Genomic DNA, 18713 nt, shown 5'->3' with positions numbered 1-18713 from the left:
GTTCACATTGAGCATGTGCAGCCTTGGCACAATGGTGGTTGCCTCATCTTTTGTTTCTTGAATGCGGAGGGTGGTTCCAATGGCTGGGACCACTAATGGTCCAGGTACTAGTTTGATGGTGGGGTGATTTAGTAGGGGGTCCTACTATCATTGTGTTTCACTCATCCATTCACTCTTTTGCTTCAGGCATTCAAGGAAAACCAATTTACATGGGAGAGGTTATAGACTTAAATGAGAGTCATAATTGGAACATACTTATACAATAGGGCATGGGGACAAGATGGGAACCTGACACAAAATGGATACTTGACATCACTCATGCCAACCCACATTGCAGGCCTAAATCATACAATGTTAATATGAAACAATAAAAATCAATACAAACAGAACAGAACACTATTTGCAATATAAAAAGGGACTTATTACAATAATAGCATACAAGAACTTAGCTTACCTAGTACTACTTGTAATCACTTATAAGAGATAGAGGGTAGAGAGAAAGTCAGAAATGCTTAGGGAAAGGGGAGGGAATGTTTTGGGTTTTTTTTTAAACTGGGGGGTTTGATATATGGCCAACCATGCTCTGTGGAGCAGACAGCACAGCCCAGAGCTGGAAAGCATGCCGAGATGCTGGGGGACTATGAATTAATTTGAACCAGGAAGACGATTCATAAACCTGTTTGACCCAAATCAGTGAAGTCTGATACTACATTCAACCAGGTTTATCTTAAACCAGTTTCAGCCATTTTGAAACTGGTTTATATGCACTGAGCTTCTGTTCTGTTACAGATTTAAACCAGTTTCTGATCACTTAAACCAGTTTATGTGCAACTTCTGTCCCTAGTCCTTAAGTCCTGCTGTCCTTCTTACATGGCAAGGGCAGTGGCACCTTATATACTACCATGCAGTGCCTCATGAGTGCATCCCTCTGGTGGCAAAGTGACAGTTCACCTTGTTTCAAACCATATTTACACAGCTGGTTCAAACACAATTGCCTAAGCCTGTAGGCAGCTCCTTTTCATGTGCTTGTGAATAGTGTAGACTGAAAGGAGTGAGAAAAGTTCCTTTGATTCACCTGCAGATACATAAGCAGACAGGGAGAAAGGGATAACCCAACCCAAGACACACATGCCAGGGCCATGCCTGCAGCTCATTAACTTCCTCAAAATTTAGGTAAACCTATGTGATTCAGCATCACCCAGCACAGCCCCCTAGTCTTAATTCTACTGCTATGTATATTTGTGCCTTTAACATTTATCACTTTTTCCTCTAATCTGCAGGACTTATTTGCTTTCGGTTCTTTTAAACTAAAGCATGTGGCCTCGGAAAAATAGACCTGTCACCCTTCTGGCAATAGATAGGCAAGAACCCAGTATTCTTCCTGGAATAATGACCTAATCTCTGTCATTAATTTATTTCATGCCACCTGTCCCCTAACAGCCACCTTTGATTTAGCTCTAGGCAATCAGCCAGAAAAATATCAAGCATGTAAACTGAGGCACGTATGCTATTCATACAATATAATACAGAAATCACCTTCATTCTCTAGAGTTCGTAAAAGATAAAAAGGGAAAATCATGTCAAATAGTCTTAGTGTTCAAATCAAATAGCACATTACATTAGAAAACACAAATCAGTGGAAATGTATATAGATAGATCTCCAGCCAGCAACAACAAAATAAGCCCAAGCTTGCAACTGTGAATGAAGAATTTTTAAAATGTTACCAATAAGGAGAAACAATATATTAAAAAGCAAATGGGTCTACAAATAGGTTTTTAGGGGTTGCGTTTAATAACAACATGATCCCATTTTAGTTGATTTTTTTAGTATTTGTTAACCAGAAGATCTTAGTAATTATTTCTAGAAATGCACTGACAGGCTCACAAAAAGCCTCTTGGTATTAAAAATCAATAGAAAAGAAAAAAGAGGGATGAGTGAAATTCTCACTTGTGCACTAAACCCATAGGCTAGGGACAGACATTCAAAAAGCCTGAGCCGGAATTGATTCAATCTTTGCAAGTTAGTCTAACCTGGCTAAGGTAAATCACTTTGTAACTGCACAGACATCACAGAAGTGCAGGCACATGCTGCAGTGGCTCAGGCTAAAAGCCGGGGGGCAGTACAGCAGCCCTCCCTTCCCCTGTACAATGCTGAGCTGAGGGGGTCATTGCCAGACCCGGTAGGATGCTTTGATTAGGGAGGGGTTCCACCCCTTCTGACCAGCAGGGAATTGATAACAGTGTTTATCACCCCTAACTCAGTGTTTATCATCTATTTAAGAAAACAACAGAGGGGCATTACCAGCTACCTGTTGATTCTCCCTTTGTCCCATCTACCACAGCATGGACCACAGCCAGCATGTGGTCTGCTAGCTAATGCTAAGAGGTGTCTGTAAGGCAGAGAGGGGGAGAGCAGGGATGCCTGCAGTCTGTGCCGAGCTCCAGCCAGGGAGCAGAAGGGAGGGACCAGCTTTGCTGTGGAGCAGAGAGCCCTGTCCAGTCCAGAGAGCATGCCAGGATGCTGGGGAAGTCTGGTTTATCTTAAAACAGCAAGGGATCTGGGACAGACATTGCATAAACCAGTTTGACCCAAATCACTTAAGTCTGATACTACATTCAGCCAGGTTTATCTCAAACCATTTTCAGCCATTTTCAAACTGGTTTATGTACACTGGACATCTATTCTGTTACAGCTGTAAACCAGTTTCCGATCTCTTCAACTAGTTTATGTGCAATGTCTGTCCGTAGCCATAGAAAATCTTAACATAGGCTTTGAGTAAAAATAGAGCCTCTTTAATTTGTGCTGTTTGAAACAGGGATTTTTTCTGATTTTAATATAGTTCAATATATGGTTTCAATTTGGACATTCATTATAACCGCTTTTTTCTAATCTATACCATCTAAGCTATAAACCATTTTGCCAAGTAAAATGTAATATTTATTTAGTATTTTTTTGATCCACAGTACAAATTAAGGAAATGCTTTGTCAGGCTTCTTCAGAGCTCACACTGTTATCCTACCCAGTCCTGTAGCCTTTGCAAAGACAAAGCTCCTGTCACCAGTGAGTGACTTTTACATGAATAAAGACTCCAGGACTTGGTTTTTTGCAGATGGATCAGTTTATTGATATTTTGTGTTTATTTTCTTCTGGAAGTATAAGGATGCCCCATACAATTGATTCCTGAAACTGGTCTCATGTTCATGTGTGTGTTAGCTCTGCTCATATTTTATATTTTTGAAATAAATGGGTGATTCATCATCAAGACATGTTCCTCTATATGACTCATTTATCTCAGCGTGCAGTCCTAATCATGCAAACACTTCAGCTATCATAATATCAGCTATGGTAAAAAGCAAGAGCTATTGTCTATGCATGGACAGTTTGGACATGCAAAAAGAAAGAAATGCAGCTTTCTCTCTATTAGTTTTGAAGCAGTTGAGTTTTTTTCAAAGAAATTATGGTTGGTATCATAGTGAGTAGTATGTGTGTATATATTTTGTTTCTATACTGTTTTTTCTGAAGGTGCTAAAAGGGAAGATAAGAAAATATTATCAGTCTTTTATCAGTCTTAAAACGTATCTGTTAGTGACACTTACTCCCAATTTTTTCTATAAATGTCAATGTCATCTATAAATTGTGTCCCATATTTATGAAGTGTCTTTTTAATCTTTTATAAAATATTTTTCTAATGAAAAGAGGTCTGTCTCTACCTCTACTTGCAATTTTTATAAATATTTATACTTTGTAGCAGTTTATTTAAACTTTGCATGGACATGAGTTTTTATTCTGAGCCTATTCCTAATTACTGGAACCATAAAATAATTTCAGTCAAGTCAGCAGCAGCTTTGAGAATCCAGTTGTATTTCAAAGGAAAATGTTTTGAAGTAACCAGAATCCTTTTCACCATTGATGGGTGGGAGCCACAGGCGGCATAGCACAAAGATAAGACACGGTGGGGGTGACCTCCCACACACACACATAGTCCCCTGTTCCCCACCAGCAGAATGCCATCCCCCGGGCCCCACTAGAGGCCCCATGAAAAACTCCACCCCTGCAGTGGGGGCAATGCAGAGACCTGTAGGCTCTTCCTGGCTATGCAATAATAGGAGAGGTGTCAGATGAGGTCCACAGGCCACATGTTAAGTACTCACAAGCCACATGTGATCTATGGGCTATGTGCAGCCCATGGGCACCTGTACACAGCATGGAGTTTAATCCTCATTAAATTAAATAGGTTTATAATATTTAAACTTATTTATTTTGGAGCATCACATCAGTGTTTGCATGCACTAGGTTTTCAACTGAATTAAGCCTGGTCTCTGGCAGGTTTCTCAGGAGAGCGGGACAGTCCAGCGCTGCCCCCCCATCCCAGGGATTCCCCCCCCCTCCCCACAATCCCCATGCAGCTGTGGAAGCAATGGGAGCCAGCAAACTGCACAAGAAAAAAAAGTGGTAGCAATTAAAAAATGGAAGCAATTCAAAGAGGCAAACTACAAGAAAGTCACAGCGCCATCTGGTGGACAAAGAGGTTCATTACATGACTTTGAGTGCCTTTGTGTTTGCATGCAATAAATCCATGTATGTGACACTTTAATTTGCAGCGAGCAAAACTAAGCTACATCCAAGGACTTTTACTTCAATGCACCAGAAATACTTTTTAAAGCATCCAGAAAACCCACTCATGCAAACAGTCATGCCATTGCAGTGCAAGAAAGGGCAAAAAACATGGCATGTACAAAGGCCCCATGAGCTGATGAGCTGCCAGTGGGGCAGCCTTGATTTGAGTCAAAGTACATGGTTTAAGTAATACAAAATTTCTCAGTATTTTTCAGGGTATCTCCTAATTCAGTGAGATAAAAAGCTGTGGCTGAAAATTATTCCAAAGCCTATTGGCATAACCCACAGTATCTGTGAACTCAGAGCCAATTAATCCTTTTTGGAATGTATAGAAATTATGCAGATACATATGACAGAGATATCTACTATCTAAAGTGAATATCTTAATACAAGTCAATAATTTACACATTCTGCACAATTAAATCTGTAAACGAAATAATTTTGTTCAAAGAACTCATTTTTGCAGCACTGCAGACAAAATTTGCAAACACTTTCTTACAAATAATGAACAGAGTTTTTCCATAAATTGCTGTGAAACAAGACTATATCTGCAGAATAGTGGAAGGTGAACAGGGACAAAGGGGGTCCTTTCTCTTTTTTTTTAACCTCTCATTTTCATTGGTCCCATCTGACATCAGTGAAGTATAGCAGACTGTTCAAAGTGAGGCCTAAGGTCTGCATTTATGACTGTCCAAAGTTTGCAGGTATTCCTTTGGACCTTATAAAATCCACAGATACAGCCCCTCATTTACAAGACTTGTAAATTCATCCTGTAAAGTTTGTAATCTTTGTGCTTACTATTATAGGGTTTATAAAATTTAAAGACTGTAAAATATGCTCTTGATTAAGGACTTCCATAACAGTTCTAACAAGACTCAGAACCTTGGAATGGTCTGTCCATTTCCACCTATGGACCATAAACACTAAACCAACACTTAAGCAAGTTAAAGTATAATTTTCCTCAATTATTTTATTTCAGAATATATTATGTGTACAGGTATCTCCATTATGTTCACAGAATTATTCATGTTTGGTCTCATGAAGTTTAGATGTTCTATAGACCAGGCGGTAGATCACATAATCACCTGAATTAAAAGTTTCAGCTACCTCATAATCGCTATAGCTATGGAATTTGGCACTTCAGGATTTATCATTTTTGCCTACATAGCTAAAGGCTTAAAAAGAAATAATAACATCCACTAGGTATAGTTTTTTAGCCTTTAAAAATATGGCGTTTTGAAAATTTAAGAAAAATGTATTTAATCAGTGAGACCTTGTATGCTACAAAGTTTTTGCTCATAAAATGGTTTGTTGAGTCACAAACTCCTAGGGGAAAAGAGGAATATAATATAGGGACTACAACCTTAACCATTTACTACAACATATACTTTATCCGCTCAATAATATAGGATTTAAATTCCTGCACAACTCTAGATGAAAAGCCATGAGTTTATTAGGAACAGTAACTACCTCTGTACTAATATAACCTTACTTTTTTGATCTCAAATCTTTTATTACTATTAAACTATACATAAACCAGCTAAAGAAATAAAGACAGAAGGCAGGATAGTGATGTAGCTTACAGACTGACTAAAATCAGAGACTCATAAGCTTTCATATGTTCAAGCTTACTTCATCAGATGCTGTGAAAGGACATGCACGGAGCAGTCTATCGAGTGGAGAGAGTGATTAGAATACGATGTCTCTCTCTGAAGAAGCAGTCACAGATATCACTGGTGTCATAATTGGCAGTCAGTTAGAACTTCCTTCTTTTTAGGATGAAATATACAGACATACATTAAAACTAAACATTCATGTTCATGGGCACCAAAACTGACAGCAAATAGTTACAGGCACAACCTTGAATAATCATCTTTACCCCACAAAAATCTAAGTCATTTATAGAAAAATCACTCACAAAGTATGATCCTTTCATATACAAAAGGCAGTATTAGCCATTACTTTGACTCCTCTTGAATCTCTTAGTTACTGTGAAAAGAATCAAAACTTGTGGTAGAAGTAATATATTTTTGTTAGGGTGACTGTATTTGGATTTGGGGAGCACTGGATTTGCAGCTGAATAAAGGCTTTAATCTGTATATTAAAAGTAATATTGTGAGATGTTTAGGCAAGTAGTTTTTAACCATATAGTAGTGTTGTAAAACATGTATTGTTAGAAGGTAAAGCAGATTTTGCTTATGAGTGCTTATGCTAAGTAGCCATCTTAACTTGGTCAACCATTTTCTGAAAAAGCAGGAAGAGAGTCTGTGTAAGTCTGTGTGCTGTGAACCAGCTACAGTAAGCAACAAGATAAGATACACGGATCTGAAGAATGTGAAGATGGTACAACTTAGAACTGAAAAACAGATTGGAATGTGAAAGACAACACGTAACTGGTAAAATAATCTGAAATAAACATATGTGAAAAGGTGAACGGTAATGGTGAGGAAGCCTCCAGAAGCTTCCTAGTTTTTGTCAAACTCCACCCAGTGACCGAAGAAGCAGAATGAAGGTCTTAGACATGCGGTCATAGCAAAAAGACATGTAAATAAGTGAAATGCATAGGTAATCCCATACCAATGAAACAAACAGTAAACAGAGACAAAGCTTAAAGTAGGAGGAGATATAGGTGGAACAGAAGGAGGGACAGAGGTGGAATAAAGGTTAATGAGCATAAACCAAGGTGTATAAATGTGGAAAGAACTATTGTTTGGGGCAGGTCCCTGGTTTCTTGGGTTTTCTGGGACTTTTGCCTGAAGCTGTCTCCATTTTGAATAAAGCTGTTGTGAGCAATGTGTGCTGGTGTTTGCTTCCTGCTTGCTCTGGCTAATGAGTAACAGGATCCATGGGCAATTGGATCATCATCTCCCTGGTCGTTGGGCACCGCATAGAGCTGGGATCTAACACTTTTATTAGACCAACTAGATTTTTGCAAAAAAAAGCCTTTAATTGCAAGCTTTTGGGCACAAGCACCCGTCTTCAGGCATCGGAGAAAAGATTGTAAAAGTTCTAGGTAGAAATGGAAGTTCATATTTAATAGGAGACTTGAAGGTGTGGTAAAATCTCCTATTAGGACAGTGCATTTTATGCAGATTAGGCTCAGAGAAAAGTTGGAATTATCTGTTTACCTCAAAGTTGTTTGGTGGCAAGCAGGATGTAGTCATATTTCCTTCTGGTTATGATGTTTCATATTGCACAAAAAAGTAAAAGGATGGAATGCTCTTCTACGCAGAAATTTCTTATGTGGTGAGGTATCTCTGGGCTCTGCGATGATGCAAATTACCTCGAAAAAAGGCAGGAGCAGGATTTCCAGTTTCCGGTGGAAAAACTTGCTTCCTTCTTGTAAAATTATGAAGATTTCATTTCATTCCATTTAGTTACTGTGAAGACTTTAACAAGCCATTGTCTCTTTTTTAACCAAAAACTGTAAAATATTACTGAAGGTAACTTCTAGCATACAGTTTATTATAGCCAGTAAATAAGCAACTTTTAAAAAGGCCAAATGCATTAGTTATATGCAAATAGCTAATCACTCAGGGTAACTGCATTGGGTATACACAAGAAATCTTAGTTGGTTACTAATAGGGCTGCGTGAAATGGCAGTATTCCATTTCAACCAGTGTTTCAATGGAACAGCATTTCGTTTTGAATTTTCTTTCAATTCAAAACAGCTGTTCTGTTTTGTTCTGTTGAAAAAGGGTCATAACGGTGAAACTGTTGATATAAAAATCGTGGTTCGTTTCTCGGGAGGTGGAAAAAGACCTTCACAGACACACTCTATTAGCAACACAAAAGGTATATATTTGCAAATAGGGTCAGAGAGAGAGACAAAAGATCAATCACTCTGCCCCCGAGCACAATCATTAGCAGGCTTTTATCCCCCCTCTCCTGACCACGTGTGTAGAAGGAGGAATTTTTACAACTCATTTCCGGTTCATACAAACATATATGTAAACATGTCGCTTCATACGTCCCATGTGCATTATAATTAACTACTTAAGTATGCGGGGCGGGTAGGCTTAATATGCATTAGGCTATCACGCGTGCGTGGATGGAACCCAAGGTTACTCAAGGTTCAACCTGAAGGCAAAAATGGCATTTGCTCTTATCTTAGCCTTAGGAATGTGGGGTCATGAAAGAAAGTGTGATTTAGTGTAACAAAGAGATAGTAAATTTGCAGGACAGAGAGGGAGTGATACCTTAGTACAATGGGCTTTTGGTGGTTTTTCCCATCAATTTCCAACCCCCCCCCCTTCCCTCTCCCATTAAGGAGACAAGGAGGGGTAGCAGCTGTGTTTTTTTTTTTTTTCCCTAAATCTGCTATTGATAATGCATTTTTAATAATATTTCTAACAATATCCCCCCTCGAGATGCTTTCTGATCTTTACTTCATTCGGGCATATCAAGATAATTACGAGGAATTTTTCTGAGGACCATGACCTTTGCAGCAGTCTGTGCTTTTAGAGGGACTGCTGCAACCTGCATTCCTTCCACTGTGGTGGTTATCAATCTAGTGAGACAAGGAATAAGGCAAGGGATAAAAATCAAACCAGTTAGAGCACACAAAAGCACAAACCCTACCTTTTTCCACCAGGGTCCTCCAAATAATTGAAACCACCAGTCCTTATTCCATGTGGTTTCCCACGTTTGTATTGGTACATGGGCTATTTTTCTAATCTCTTTGGCAATCTCTAAGACTGCTTTCCCGTTGTCATCTATTTGGAGGCAACAGTTAGAAAGGTTGAGCTTTCCGCAGACTCCGCCTTCCTCTGCAAGTAAATAGTCTAAGGCCATCCGATTTTGGTATATGGCTGCTCTCATCTGAGAACTTTGTCGGGCCAATAACTCGAGAGCAGTGGCGGTCTGGTTAGTAATTACTTCCAAGACTGCCTGCAACCGGATGATTCTATTCAGCATATATATTGGTGTCCGGTATCCCCAACTCCCATCATTAGCCCATGTAGCTGGTCCATAATACTCAATAATCCTCTGAGGGGGCCACTCATCCTTCTTCCACTTTTGGGAGCTACCCTGTGTCAAACTTACATCAATACTTCTCTTGGCCCTTTTCCAATCATCATACAAAGAGACTCCTAGCTTATTTCCAACCTCAGACGGTAACAAAAAGAAAGCTGGTACAATTACTCCCATATAGCAAGTTCCCGTCCACCCCTGTGGTAGTATTGTATAGGCCCGTCGTCCGCAAATCCAATAGTATCCTCTTAAGGCCCTATTTTCTCTATTGGTGGCATTTGGAGGGGCCCAACCATAGGGCATCTCGGGAAACCCCAAGCCTCCTTCTGGACCCAAAGGACCAGCAACTGCGTGGCCTCCTTTCATGGAACATTCCCATAGCCCATCCTGGTTCTTGTCTGTACAATCTGTCCGATCATCACTTTGATTTGTGGCACTCCAATATTTATTAAACCACACAATTGTTCCATTGGGATGCTGCCACACTAGCCGATTATACCCTGGGCTATTAGGATAATAAAGCCGTTCTAATCTTGTAAGGTTCATCCACCTTACTTTTAAAGTCCATATGCAACGGCTGTGTCCCAACCTTTTTCCTGTACCATTATTACTGATGCAATACTCTCCTAACGCCACTTGGGAAAGTTCCCAACTGTGGTTCTCATCCCATTTTTGACTAGTACTTTTAACATCTGCCTTACTACTTACTAGCCATTTCGGGGCCAAAGGAAAAGCCCTCCAAGGCCACTGGCCTCTGGCCTCCCGAAGCCCCCCACAGGCCCAGCAGTTGGTAAGATTAAAAGTACCTGCAATTCTTTCCATCATATCAACATACAAATTTGTCCCTGGGGGAGCAATTTGGGAAAGCGAGGGTGTGAGCCAGCGGTTAAGGCTGCTCAATTCTGCTTCTTTCATTATGCAGATAACAACAAGGCACATTAAGATTCCCACCATATTTTCCCTTTTACTTTCTTGTCTAATTTTCTGAGCTTTGATTAAGCCGTCTCAGGCGCACTTGGAGATCACCAGTAGGTTCACAGCTCCACTTGCTGGCTTCTTGTTCCGAAGACGACTCAGCTTCCGGAGTGAGTTCGTCTTGGGAGTTGTTGTCCTCTGACGCTTGTGGATGTCGTTTCACACGGGTATGGTGTATCCAACGATCATGGCCAGTAATCTTTACAGCGGTGTGGGTTGTCAGAAGTACCTGGAAAGGGCCACTCCACCTCTCAGTCAAAGGCTCCTTTTTCCACCGCTGCACCAAGACCCAGTCTCCCGGGGAGAAGTCATGTACCGGTACATCTAAAGGCAGACGCTGAAAGGAGGCTGCATACCTGTGAAGAGAAAACAAGACAGACTGCAAGGCAATAACATATGTATGAAGTTCACTATTACCTAATTCAAAAGTTACATTCTCTCGCATCCCAGGAGGTAAGACTCGAGGCGGCTTGCCAAACATAATTTCATATGGGGTCAATTTGAGGCCCCGTCGGGGAGTGTTTCGAATACAAGTAAGAGCTAGCGGCAATGCTTGAGGCCACTTAAGGCGTGTTTCAATACAGATTTTGGTGAGCAAAGTCTTTAAAGTTCTATTCATGCGTTCCACTTGTCCTGAACTCTGTGGTCTCCATGGTGTGTGTAGTTTCCAAGTAACCTTGAGAGCTTGTGCGACTTCTTGAACCACTCTTCCCACAAAGTGTTGTCCTTGATCCGACTCGATGGACTCAGGCAGGGAATACCGGGGAATGATCTCCTGTAACAAATACTTCACTACTGCAGCTGCAGTGGCAGTCCTGGTGGGCCAAGCCTCGACCCAACCAGAGAGCTGGTCTACCATGACAAGTAAAAACCCATGATGTCCGGATCGTGGGAGCTCGGCAAAATCAATCTGCCATGCCTGTCCAGGGTACGCTGCCCAGGGTCTACCTCCCATTGGCACAGGGGGTTTCCTTCGAGGGTTTACTTTCTGGCATGTAATGCACCTGGTAGCAATGCGCTGAGCTTCTACATATAGCCCTGGGGCTACTGCTTGGCGGATCATTAGATCACCCATGGCCAAACCTCCCATATGGGTTCTTGCATGGAGCTGTTGCAGCACCTCCCGAAGCAATGGCCTGGGTATCATGACTTTCCCTCCTGGTACTATCCACCACCCCTGGGAGTTCTTTTCTGCACAAGCTTTCTGTGCAAATTTATCTTCTTCAGGGGAATACTGTGGGACTAAATCCTGAACGTATGGCCATATGGCATGGGACATAGCCTGCTTGGATACCTCTTCCGCTTCTCCCCCAATAAATGCAGCTTCCTTTGCTGCTGCATCAGCCTTTGCATTTCCAAGCTTATGCTTTTTCTCAGCAGCCTTCCCATGGGCCCGCACATGAATGACTGCTACCTCTTTAGGCTGGTGGAGTGCCTCTAGTAGTTTGATAATCTGGGGGCCATTAGCAATCTTATTCCCAGAGGCAGTAATGAAACCCCTTTCTTTCCACAATAGTCCGTGCGCATGGACTGTAGAAAAAGCATAGCGAGAGTCAGTGTATATATTAACTCGCTGGTCTGTCCCCAGCTGTAATGCTCGGGTGAGCGCAGTGAGTTCTGCGGCCTGTGCCGACCATGAGCTCGGCAATGACTCCCTCCATACTACCTTATCCAAGGTTACCACTGCACATCCTGTTCGTCTTTTTCCATCGATGACAGAGCTGGAGCCGTCCACAAAGTATTCAACATCTGGGTCTTCAATTGGGTCCTCAGCAAGATCAGGTCGCACCTGCGTGGTCTGATTCAGGACCTCAAGGCAGTCATGCGTCGGTTGCCCTGGCTCTGGCAGCAAGGTTGCAGGGTTTAAGGCTGTAGTATGTTTGAAAGTAAGTCCTGGATTAGAGAGCAAAAATATCTCATACCGTGATTGTCTGGAGGGGTTAAGAAATTTCCCTCCCTCAGTCCCTAGGATCTGGGGAACTCCATGAGGAGTGAGTATTTCCATATCCGCACCCATGACTATCTTCTGGGCTTCTTCAACAACCACTGCTGTGGCTGCCACAGCCCGAAGACAGGCTGGCCACCCGAGTGCAACTGGATCTAGAACCTTTGAATAATATCCCACGGGTCTCCAGGTCGGGCCCGATGGCTGTGTCAGCACCCCTGATGCAACCCCTCGATTCTCATGAACATACAGTCGATATGGCTTTTTACTGTTTGGGATGGCTAAGGCTGGGGGCTGGGTTAATGCTGCCTTCAGCAGATCAAAAGCATGCTGCATTTCTTTATTCCATTTCCATTTAGTGAGACTCTCCTTAGTCAGGGATTCATACAGTGGTCTAGCCTTCCCACCGTAATCTGGTATCCATAGTCGACAGAACCCAGTTAGCCCTAGGAATGCTCGCAGCTCCTTGGGTGACTTAGGTGGGGTTAGACCTTGAATCGCCTGTATGCGATCTGCACTCAGGGCTCTGACTCCTTTTGAGAGCTTATATCCCAAAAATGTGACTTCAGGCTGACATATTTGGGCTTTTTCTCTAGAGACTTTATATCCTTTTTTCCCCAGAGTGTTTAGGAGTGACCTGGTGGCTTCCTCGCAGAGCTGCAAGTTTGGGCTTGCAACTAGCAGGTCATCCACATACTGGAGGAGAGTCACTGCGGGGTGTGATCCCTTCCATTCCCCCAAGTCCTTCTGAAGGGCAAGTCCGAAAATATGGGGGGCCGCTATAAATCCTTGTGGAAGAACTGTCCACATGAGTTGGGCTTTATGGAAAGTATCTGGATCCTCCCATTCAAAAGCAAACAATTTTTGACTCTCTCGGTGAAGAGGAATAGAGAAGAAAGCATCTTTCAAATCTAGCACTGAAAATATTTCAGCTTCCCCCGGTACTTGTGTCAAGATCGTGTGAGGGTTCGGGACTACAGGATGGTCTGAAAGGACCTTCTTATTTACTGCCCGTAAGTCTTGGACCAGTCTGTATGAGACCCCATCTGCCTTTGGCACTCCAAGAATGGGGGTGTTATAGGGTGAAGACCCTTCCACTAGCCATCCGTACCTCTTGTATTTCTCTATTAACGGCTTGAGTCCAGCTCTGGCCGCTCGGCTGAGTGGGTACTGCTTTACCCGAACGGGCCCCTCCCCATCCTTGAGTACGATCCTTACCGGGGAGACGAACTTAGCTCGCGCAGGGGTTCCATCAGCCCATACCGAGGGGTCTACTCCGGTCATGTGATCTTCTGGACTTACTGCAGGGCGTCGGTCCTCCAGGAGAGCCATCTGATAGTTCGAGCTCTGCTTGACAGGTAGCTGGACCACCATCTGATCGTCTCTGAAAAAGATTTCAGCTTGCAATTTTGTGAGTAAGTCCCGCCCAAGGAGTGCAACCGGGCAACTTGGAGAATACACAAAGGAGTGCTCGAGCAAATGGTCTCCCACCTTGGTGAGGAGTGGTTTACAAACAGGGAGTTGAGTTTGCATTCCCTCAATCCCTTCTACAAGTACATGCTGTTCACTAGTTCCTGCACAGGGGGGTTTTTCTGGAATCATTGAACATGTAGCCCCAGTATCCACCAAGGCTTCAAAGTTTTTGCCACCAACCCTAATAGTTACCATGGGATCTTCTCGGGCTCCAACCCGAAGGGTAGTGGTCTTAGATCCCTGTCCCCTTCATTCTGAATCCTCACCCTTGTCTTCTGCCCGCATGAGGTGACCTCTCGGTTCCCCCTCTCTCTTCTCCTTCAACTTCGGGCATTCTCTCTTCCAGTGTCCTTTCTCCTTGCAATAAGCACAAACATCTGCTCCCACTCTTTCTCCCTTCCTCTTCTGTATCCCAGCCTTTCCAGGGTTCCCTCCAGTTATAGCAGCTGCTAGTGCTGCCATCTGTCGCTGAGCCTTTTTATCCTCCTTGCGCTCCTGCACTTGCTCACGATTCCCATACACCTTATATGCAATTTCCACCAGCTCTGAAATCGGTTTCCCAGCACCTCCCTCAGTTTTCTGTAACTTCTTACGGATATCAGCAGCAGATTGACCAATAAACATAAGATTTACCATGCGCTGGTTATCTGGGGCTTCTGGATCCAGATCCGAAAACCTGCGAAACGCCTCATACAGCCTCCCAAGGAAAGCTGAGGGATCCTCCTCTCTTCCCTGTCTCACCTCATACAATTTAGACAGATTGGTAATCCGAGGCACTGCCTTTCCCATTGCTTCCACTATAATTCCCAAATACCGTGCACTCAGCTCTCTGCCCTCTGCAGTATGATTGTCCCATCCCGGCTCTTCTACCGGGTAGGTATCACGCAGAGTACGACCAGCAGCACCCTCTGACTCAACTCTGGCTGCCGCAATACGCTCTGCTGTACCTAACACTAATCTCCTCTCCTCCGGGGTTAGGAGGGTCTGGAGCATCATCTGGACATCAGCCCAAGTGGGTCGATGAGTCTGCCCAATAGATCGAAACAAATCCCTCATCTTTTCAGGGTCTTCACGAAAAGAGGGGCTCTGATTTTTCCAGTTAAATAAATCTGAAGTGCTAAATGGGGTGTAGACAAAAGTTGCAGTGCCTCCTTCCCCAATAACCTCTCGCATCGGACAGTTCAACACCGGCTGTGACTCTACAGGCTTGCGCAAATAATAACCCTTATTTCCTGATTCAGATGAGGCACTTGGCTGAGGCTCACGCTCTAACTCATTAGGTATGCATTGGTACGTCGGTGGTGGTCTCTCTGAGGGAGGGGGCGGTGGTGCAGAAGGACTGGATGCCGAGGAGGCGTCTGACTCAACTTCGCTACCCGACAGGGCAACCGGAGCACGGGTCCGGTACTCAGCCAATTCAGAATTCCCCCCCTCATTAGACTCAGGAAGTACAGGCGGCCCCCCCCGAGCCTTTTTCTTAACAAGCATCACATGAGACTTTGCTAAGTAATTCTTAATCCAAGGTGGCTGATTTTGAACCACCCACAACCAACAATCAATATAAGGAAACTGATTCCAATACCCATTTTGCATAACAATTTCATGGATAGCTATCACTTCTTTTAGCACAAAGGATCCTTTCGGGGTCCAGTGGACCCCAAATGTTGGCCACTCGAGTTGACAAAACTTAGTTAAATCACCTTTTTTCATTTTTATTCCATAATCGGCCGGCCTTGCAAATTTATTAAAATGACGTAATAAGACTTTTAGAGGGGTATCAATATTGTTTTCTACACGAGAGCTATTCGTACCCATTTGCCCACAAAAATGCGCCCAATGCACACCAAATACCAAAAAGATCTCAACAACAGATGATTTACAATGAGAGCTAAGCCTAGAATTTCTCAGCAAACTTACACATCCTTTGTTTTAGATCCGTACACCAGATTGGGCAAAGGGAATTCGTATACTCACTCAGATACCCCAGAGATCTCGATCCAAATTCCAAAGTGTGTCTGCCTCTCCAGAAACTCAGAATTTACATAGGATACTTCCTTTAACTTCCCGGATATTTGGACTTAAACCTCAAATACCAGGGTGAGTCCAAAGTCGGCTCGGTGTGCACAAATCCCTGGTACCGGAGGTGCTCCGTCACTGAATTCCGGGGTAGTCCTCGAGAAGCCCCACGTTGGGCGCCAATTTTGATATAAAAATCGTGGTTCGTTTCTCGGGAGGTGGAAAAAGACCTTCACAGACACACTCTATTAGCAACACAAAAGGTATATATTTGCAAATAGGGTCAGAGAGAGAGACAAAAGATCAATCACTCTGCCCCCGAGCACAATCATTAGCAGGCTTTTATCCCCCCTCTCCTGACCACGTGTGTAGAAGGAGGAATTTTTACAACTCATTTCCGGTTCATACAAACATATATGTAAACATGTCGCTTCATACGTCCCATGTGCATTATAATTAACTACTTAAGTATGCGGGGCGGGTAGGCTTAATATGCATTAGGCTATCACGCGTGCGTGGATGGAACCCAAGGTTACTCAAGGTTCAACCTGAAGGCAAAAATGGCATTTGCTCTTATCTTAGCCTTAGGAATGTGGGGTCATGAAAGAAAGTGTGATTTAGTGTAACAAAGAGATAGTAAATTTGCAGGACAGAGAGGGAGTGATACCTTAGTACAATGGGCTTTTGGTGGTTTTTCCCATCAATTTTCAACCCCCCCCTTCCTTCTCCCATTAAGGAGACAAGGAGGGGTAGCAGCTGTGTTTTTTTTTTTTTCCCTAAATCTGCTATTGATAATGCATTTTTAATAATATTTCTAACACTGATTTGCAGCTGGTGCCTGCCCCCTGATACCTCCTCGACCCCCAACCCTCCTCCATTTCCCTCTGCTCCCTTCTCCTCCATTTCCTCCCCGCCCCGCATGCCACTTCTATGCCCCCACAGCTCTGTCTGCACTGCAGCCTGGAGTGTGAAACAGGGCCTCAGCCCATCCCCGTAACAGAATATAGCAGGCAGGGGAAGGGGACAAGTAGAGCCTGGGCAAGGGGGGTTTAGGCTGGGGGCCTGAGACTGTCAGGTGCCTGATCCCCACCATCTGCTACCCTATTACTGCAGCAGGGGGGGAAGAAGGGGTTGGGAATGAATTTAAGATGATCCTGCAAGAAATTAATTTCTATACTTGGAAAATTATAACAAATTTATAATTTTTCTGTTATAGAATCTAATTATTGGGGAGTCATCTTAAATTCTTGGTAATCTTGGATTCTGGTAAATACAGTGGCTGTATGGCTTATTTCTTATTTTTTTGAATGTGTGGCCAGATCACTGCTTAAGATGTGATTAACCAGCTAATTATATCCTAAGTGTAACATGTATCAGGGGCCTAAGGAAGAGTTTTATTGGTATTGTAGTTAACGTTATTATGAGTTAGAAAAATTTCTGAGCAGTTGCATGGTAACGCTTACTATGATCTCCATAAAACATAACTTAAGTTGCAGCGGCTTGAAGACTTCTGTGCACTGTGGGGGCTGGGACTGACAAACAGCTCATTGTTGGTCTCAGTCCTCTAACCACACTGGCGTTTTGAAAAAGCCCTGATGTGGGGCTGGGGATGAGATCGAAAAACAGATGTTTTGCAGTTGCAGCCTTTGCGCTGCACTGGAATTTCCTAATCACATTACTTCTACGGAGCAGTCAGACATTATCTCAACACATATTAGGTAATGCAATCTAGAAAAATCCTAACTTTGCTATGCTACAACAGCACTTAGCACGTGTTTTACTGAATGAAGGCTCTGACACTAGTGTTGTAAGTACAAATAATACGTGCTAAATGTAACAAGAAACAAGGGCGTCAAAGTAAGTATTATTAGGCAGCCATTGTAAACTGAGTCTAAAATCGATGGTACTGGCAATTCCAGCCCAGATCTTTTGTTAAGCTTGTATAATACTACTTTAATCAAAAGAAATTTTTATTGTTAAGCAATGAAAAATTGCTGAGCCCCACTAAAGTGTGCCTTTGTTCTGTGTGATTTACAATACACAGGTCTGACTGAATCTTTTCATAGTAGTACTCTCTGTTTTATACTAGTGTCACATTACAATTGCGTTAAACTGTTCATTGTCAGAGAAATCTCACTTATGCTGCTTTAATGAAGTCATAACCATGGAGCCTGGTTCTCCTTGTTTAAAACCCCAAATTCTCTGATAAAAAAATCCAAAATTCTCTTATTTAAAACCCCCAAATCTGTGTTTTTCTGTGATTAAAATAAAACACCACTATATGTATAGTTATCAGTTGAACACAATGCTTTATTGATATATTTACAATTTTAAAGCAATTTGGAAGCCACCAGTGCCTAAATCATTATAATAAAATAAATTCTAAATACCCGTATATTTTCATGTTTGATTTTGGGTGTTTTATCATGGAAAAGCAGAGCACCTCCTGGCCCCTTTACTCACTAGGATGGGGGTCCAGCTGCAGCTGTCTCTTCCACTGCTTTGTGGCGCTGAGCAGCCCTGATATGCTGATGCCATGCTCCTCTCCAGGCCTTTGTCCCTCGCTCCCAAGCCTCAGACCCCCTAGGCCTGCTGGTGCCTCTCACTCTTGACCCACAGCCCCCTGGCCCTGCAAGTACCCCTTGCTCCCAACTCACAGCAACTTCAACCCTCCAGCCCTGCTGGTTCCCCTCTCTCTCCATCCACAGCACC

General features: G+C 42.9%; 1 protein-coding gene across 1 annotated transcript; it reads right to left on the bottom strand.

Moving 5' to 3' along the window:
- Positions 1-13525: 13525 nt before the first annotated feature.
- On the bottom strand, positions 13526-15311 carry LOC149865772 (uncharacterized). The gene is made up of 2 exons (XM_090041005.1): positions 14252-15311; positions 13526-13896 (listed from the first exon to the last, which is right to left on the bottom strand). Exons 1-2 carry the CDS (start codon positions 15156-15158, stop codon positions 13811-13813), a joined length of 993 nt encoding a protein of 330 aa, XP_089897131.1. The 5' UTR covers positions 15159-15311; the 3' UTR covers positions 13526-13810.
- Between the last annotated feature and the right edge of the window lie 3402 nt (positions 15312-18713).

The sequence above is a fragment of the Crocodylus siamensis genome, chromosome 4 (genome assembly GCF_052110815.1).
Source record: "Crocodylus siamensis isolate JL-2025a chromosome 4, ASM5211081v1, whole genome shotgun sequence".
Classification (NCBI taxonomy): Eukaryota; Metazoa; Chordata; order Crocodylia; family Crocodylidae; genus Crocodylus; species Crocodylus siamensis.
The sequence above is the reverse complement of the archived record's forward strand: the minus strand, read 5'-3'. Positions and strand labels throughout refer to the sequence as shown.

What these genes read in the sequence shown, in the direction of transcription:
- LOC149865772 (XM_090041005.1), bottom strand. Translation starts at nt 15,158, where the DNA reads ATGCGAGAGGTTATTGGGGAAGGAGGCACTGCAACTTTTGTCTACACC. An exon ending in CATGCGGGCAGAAGACAAGG is followed by an intron (nt 13,897 to 14,251) that starts GTGAGGATTCAG and finishes AATCTTTTTCAG; the next exon opens with AGACGATCAGATGGTGGTCC.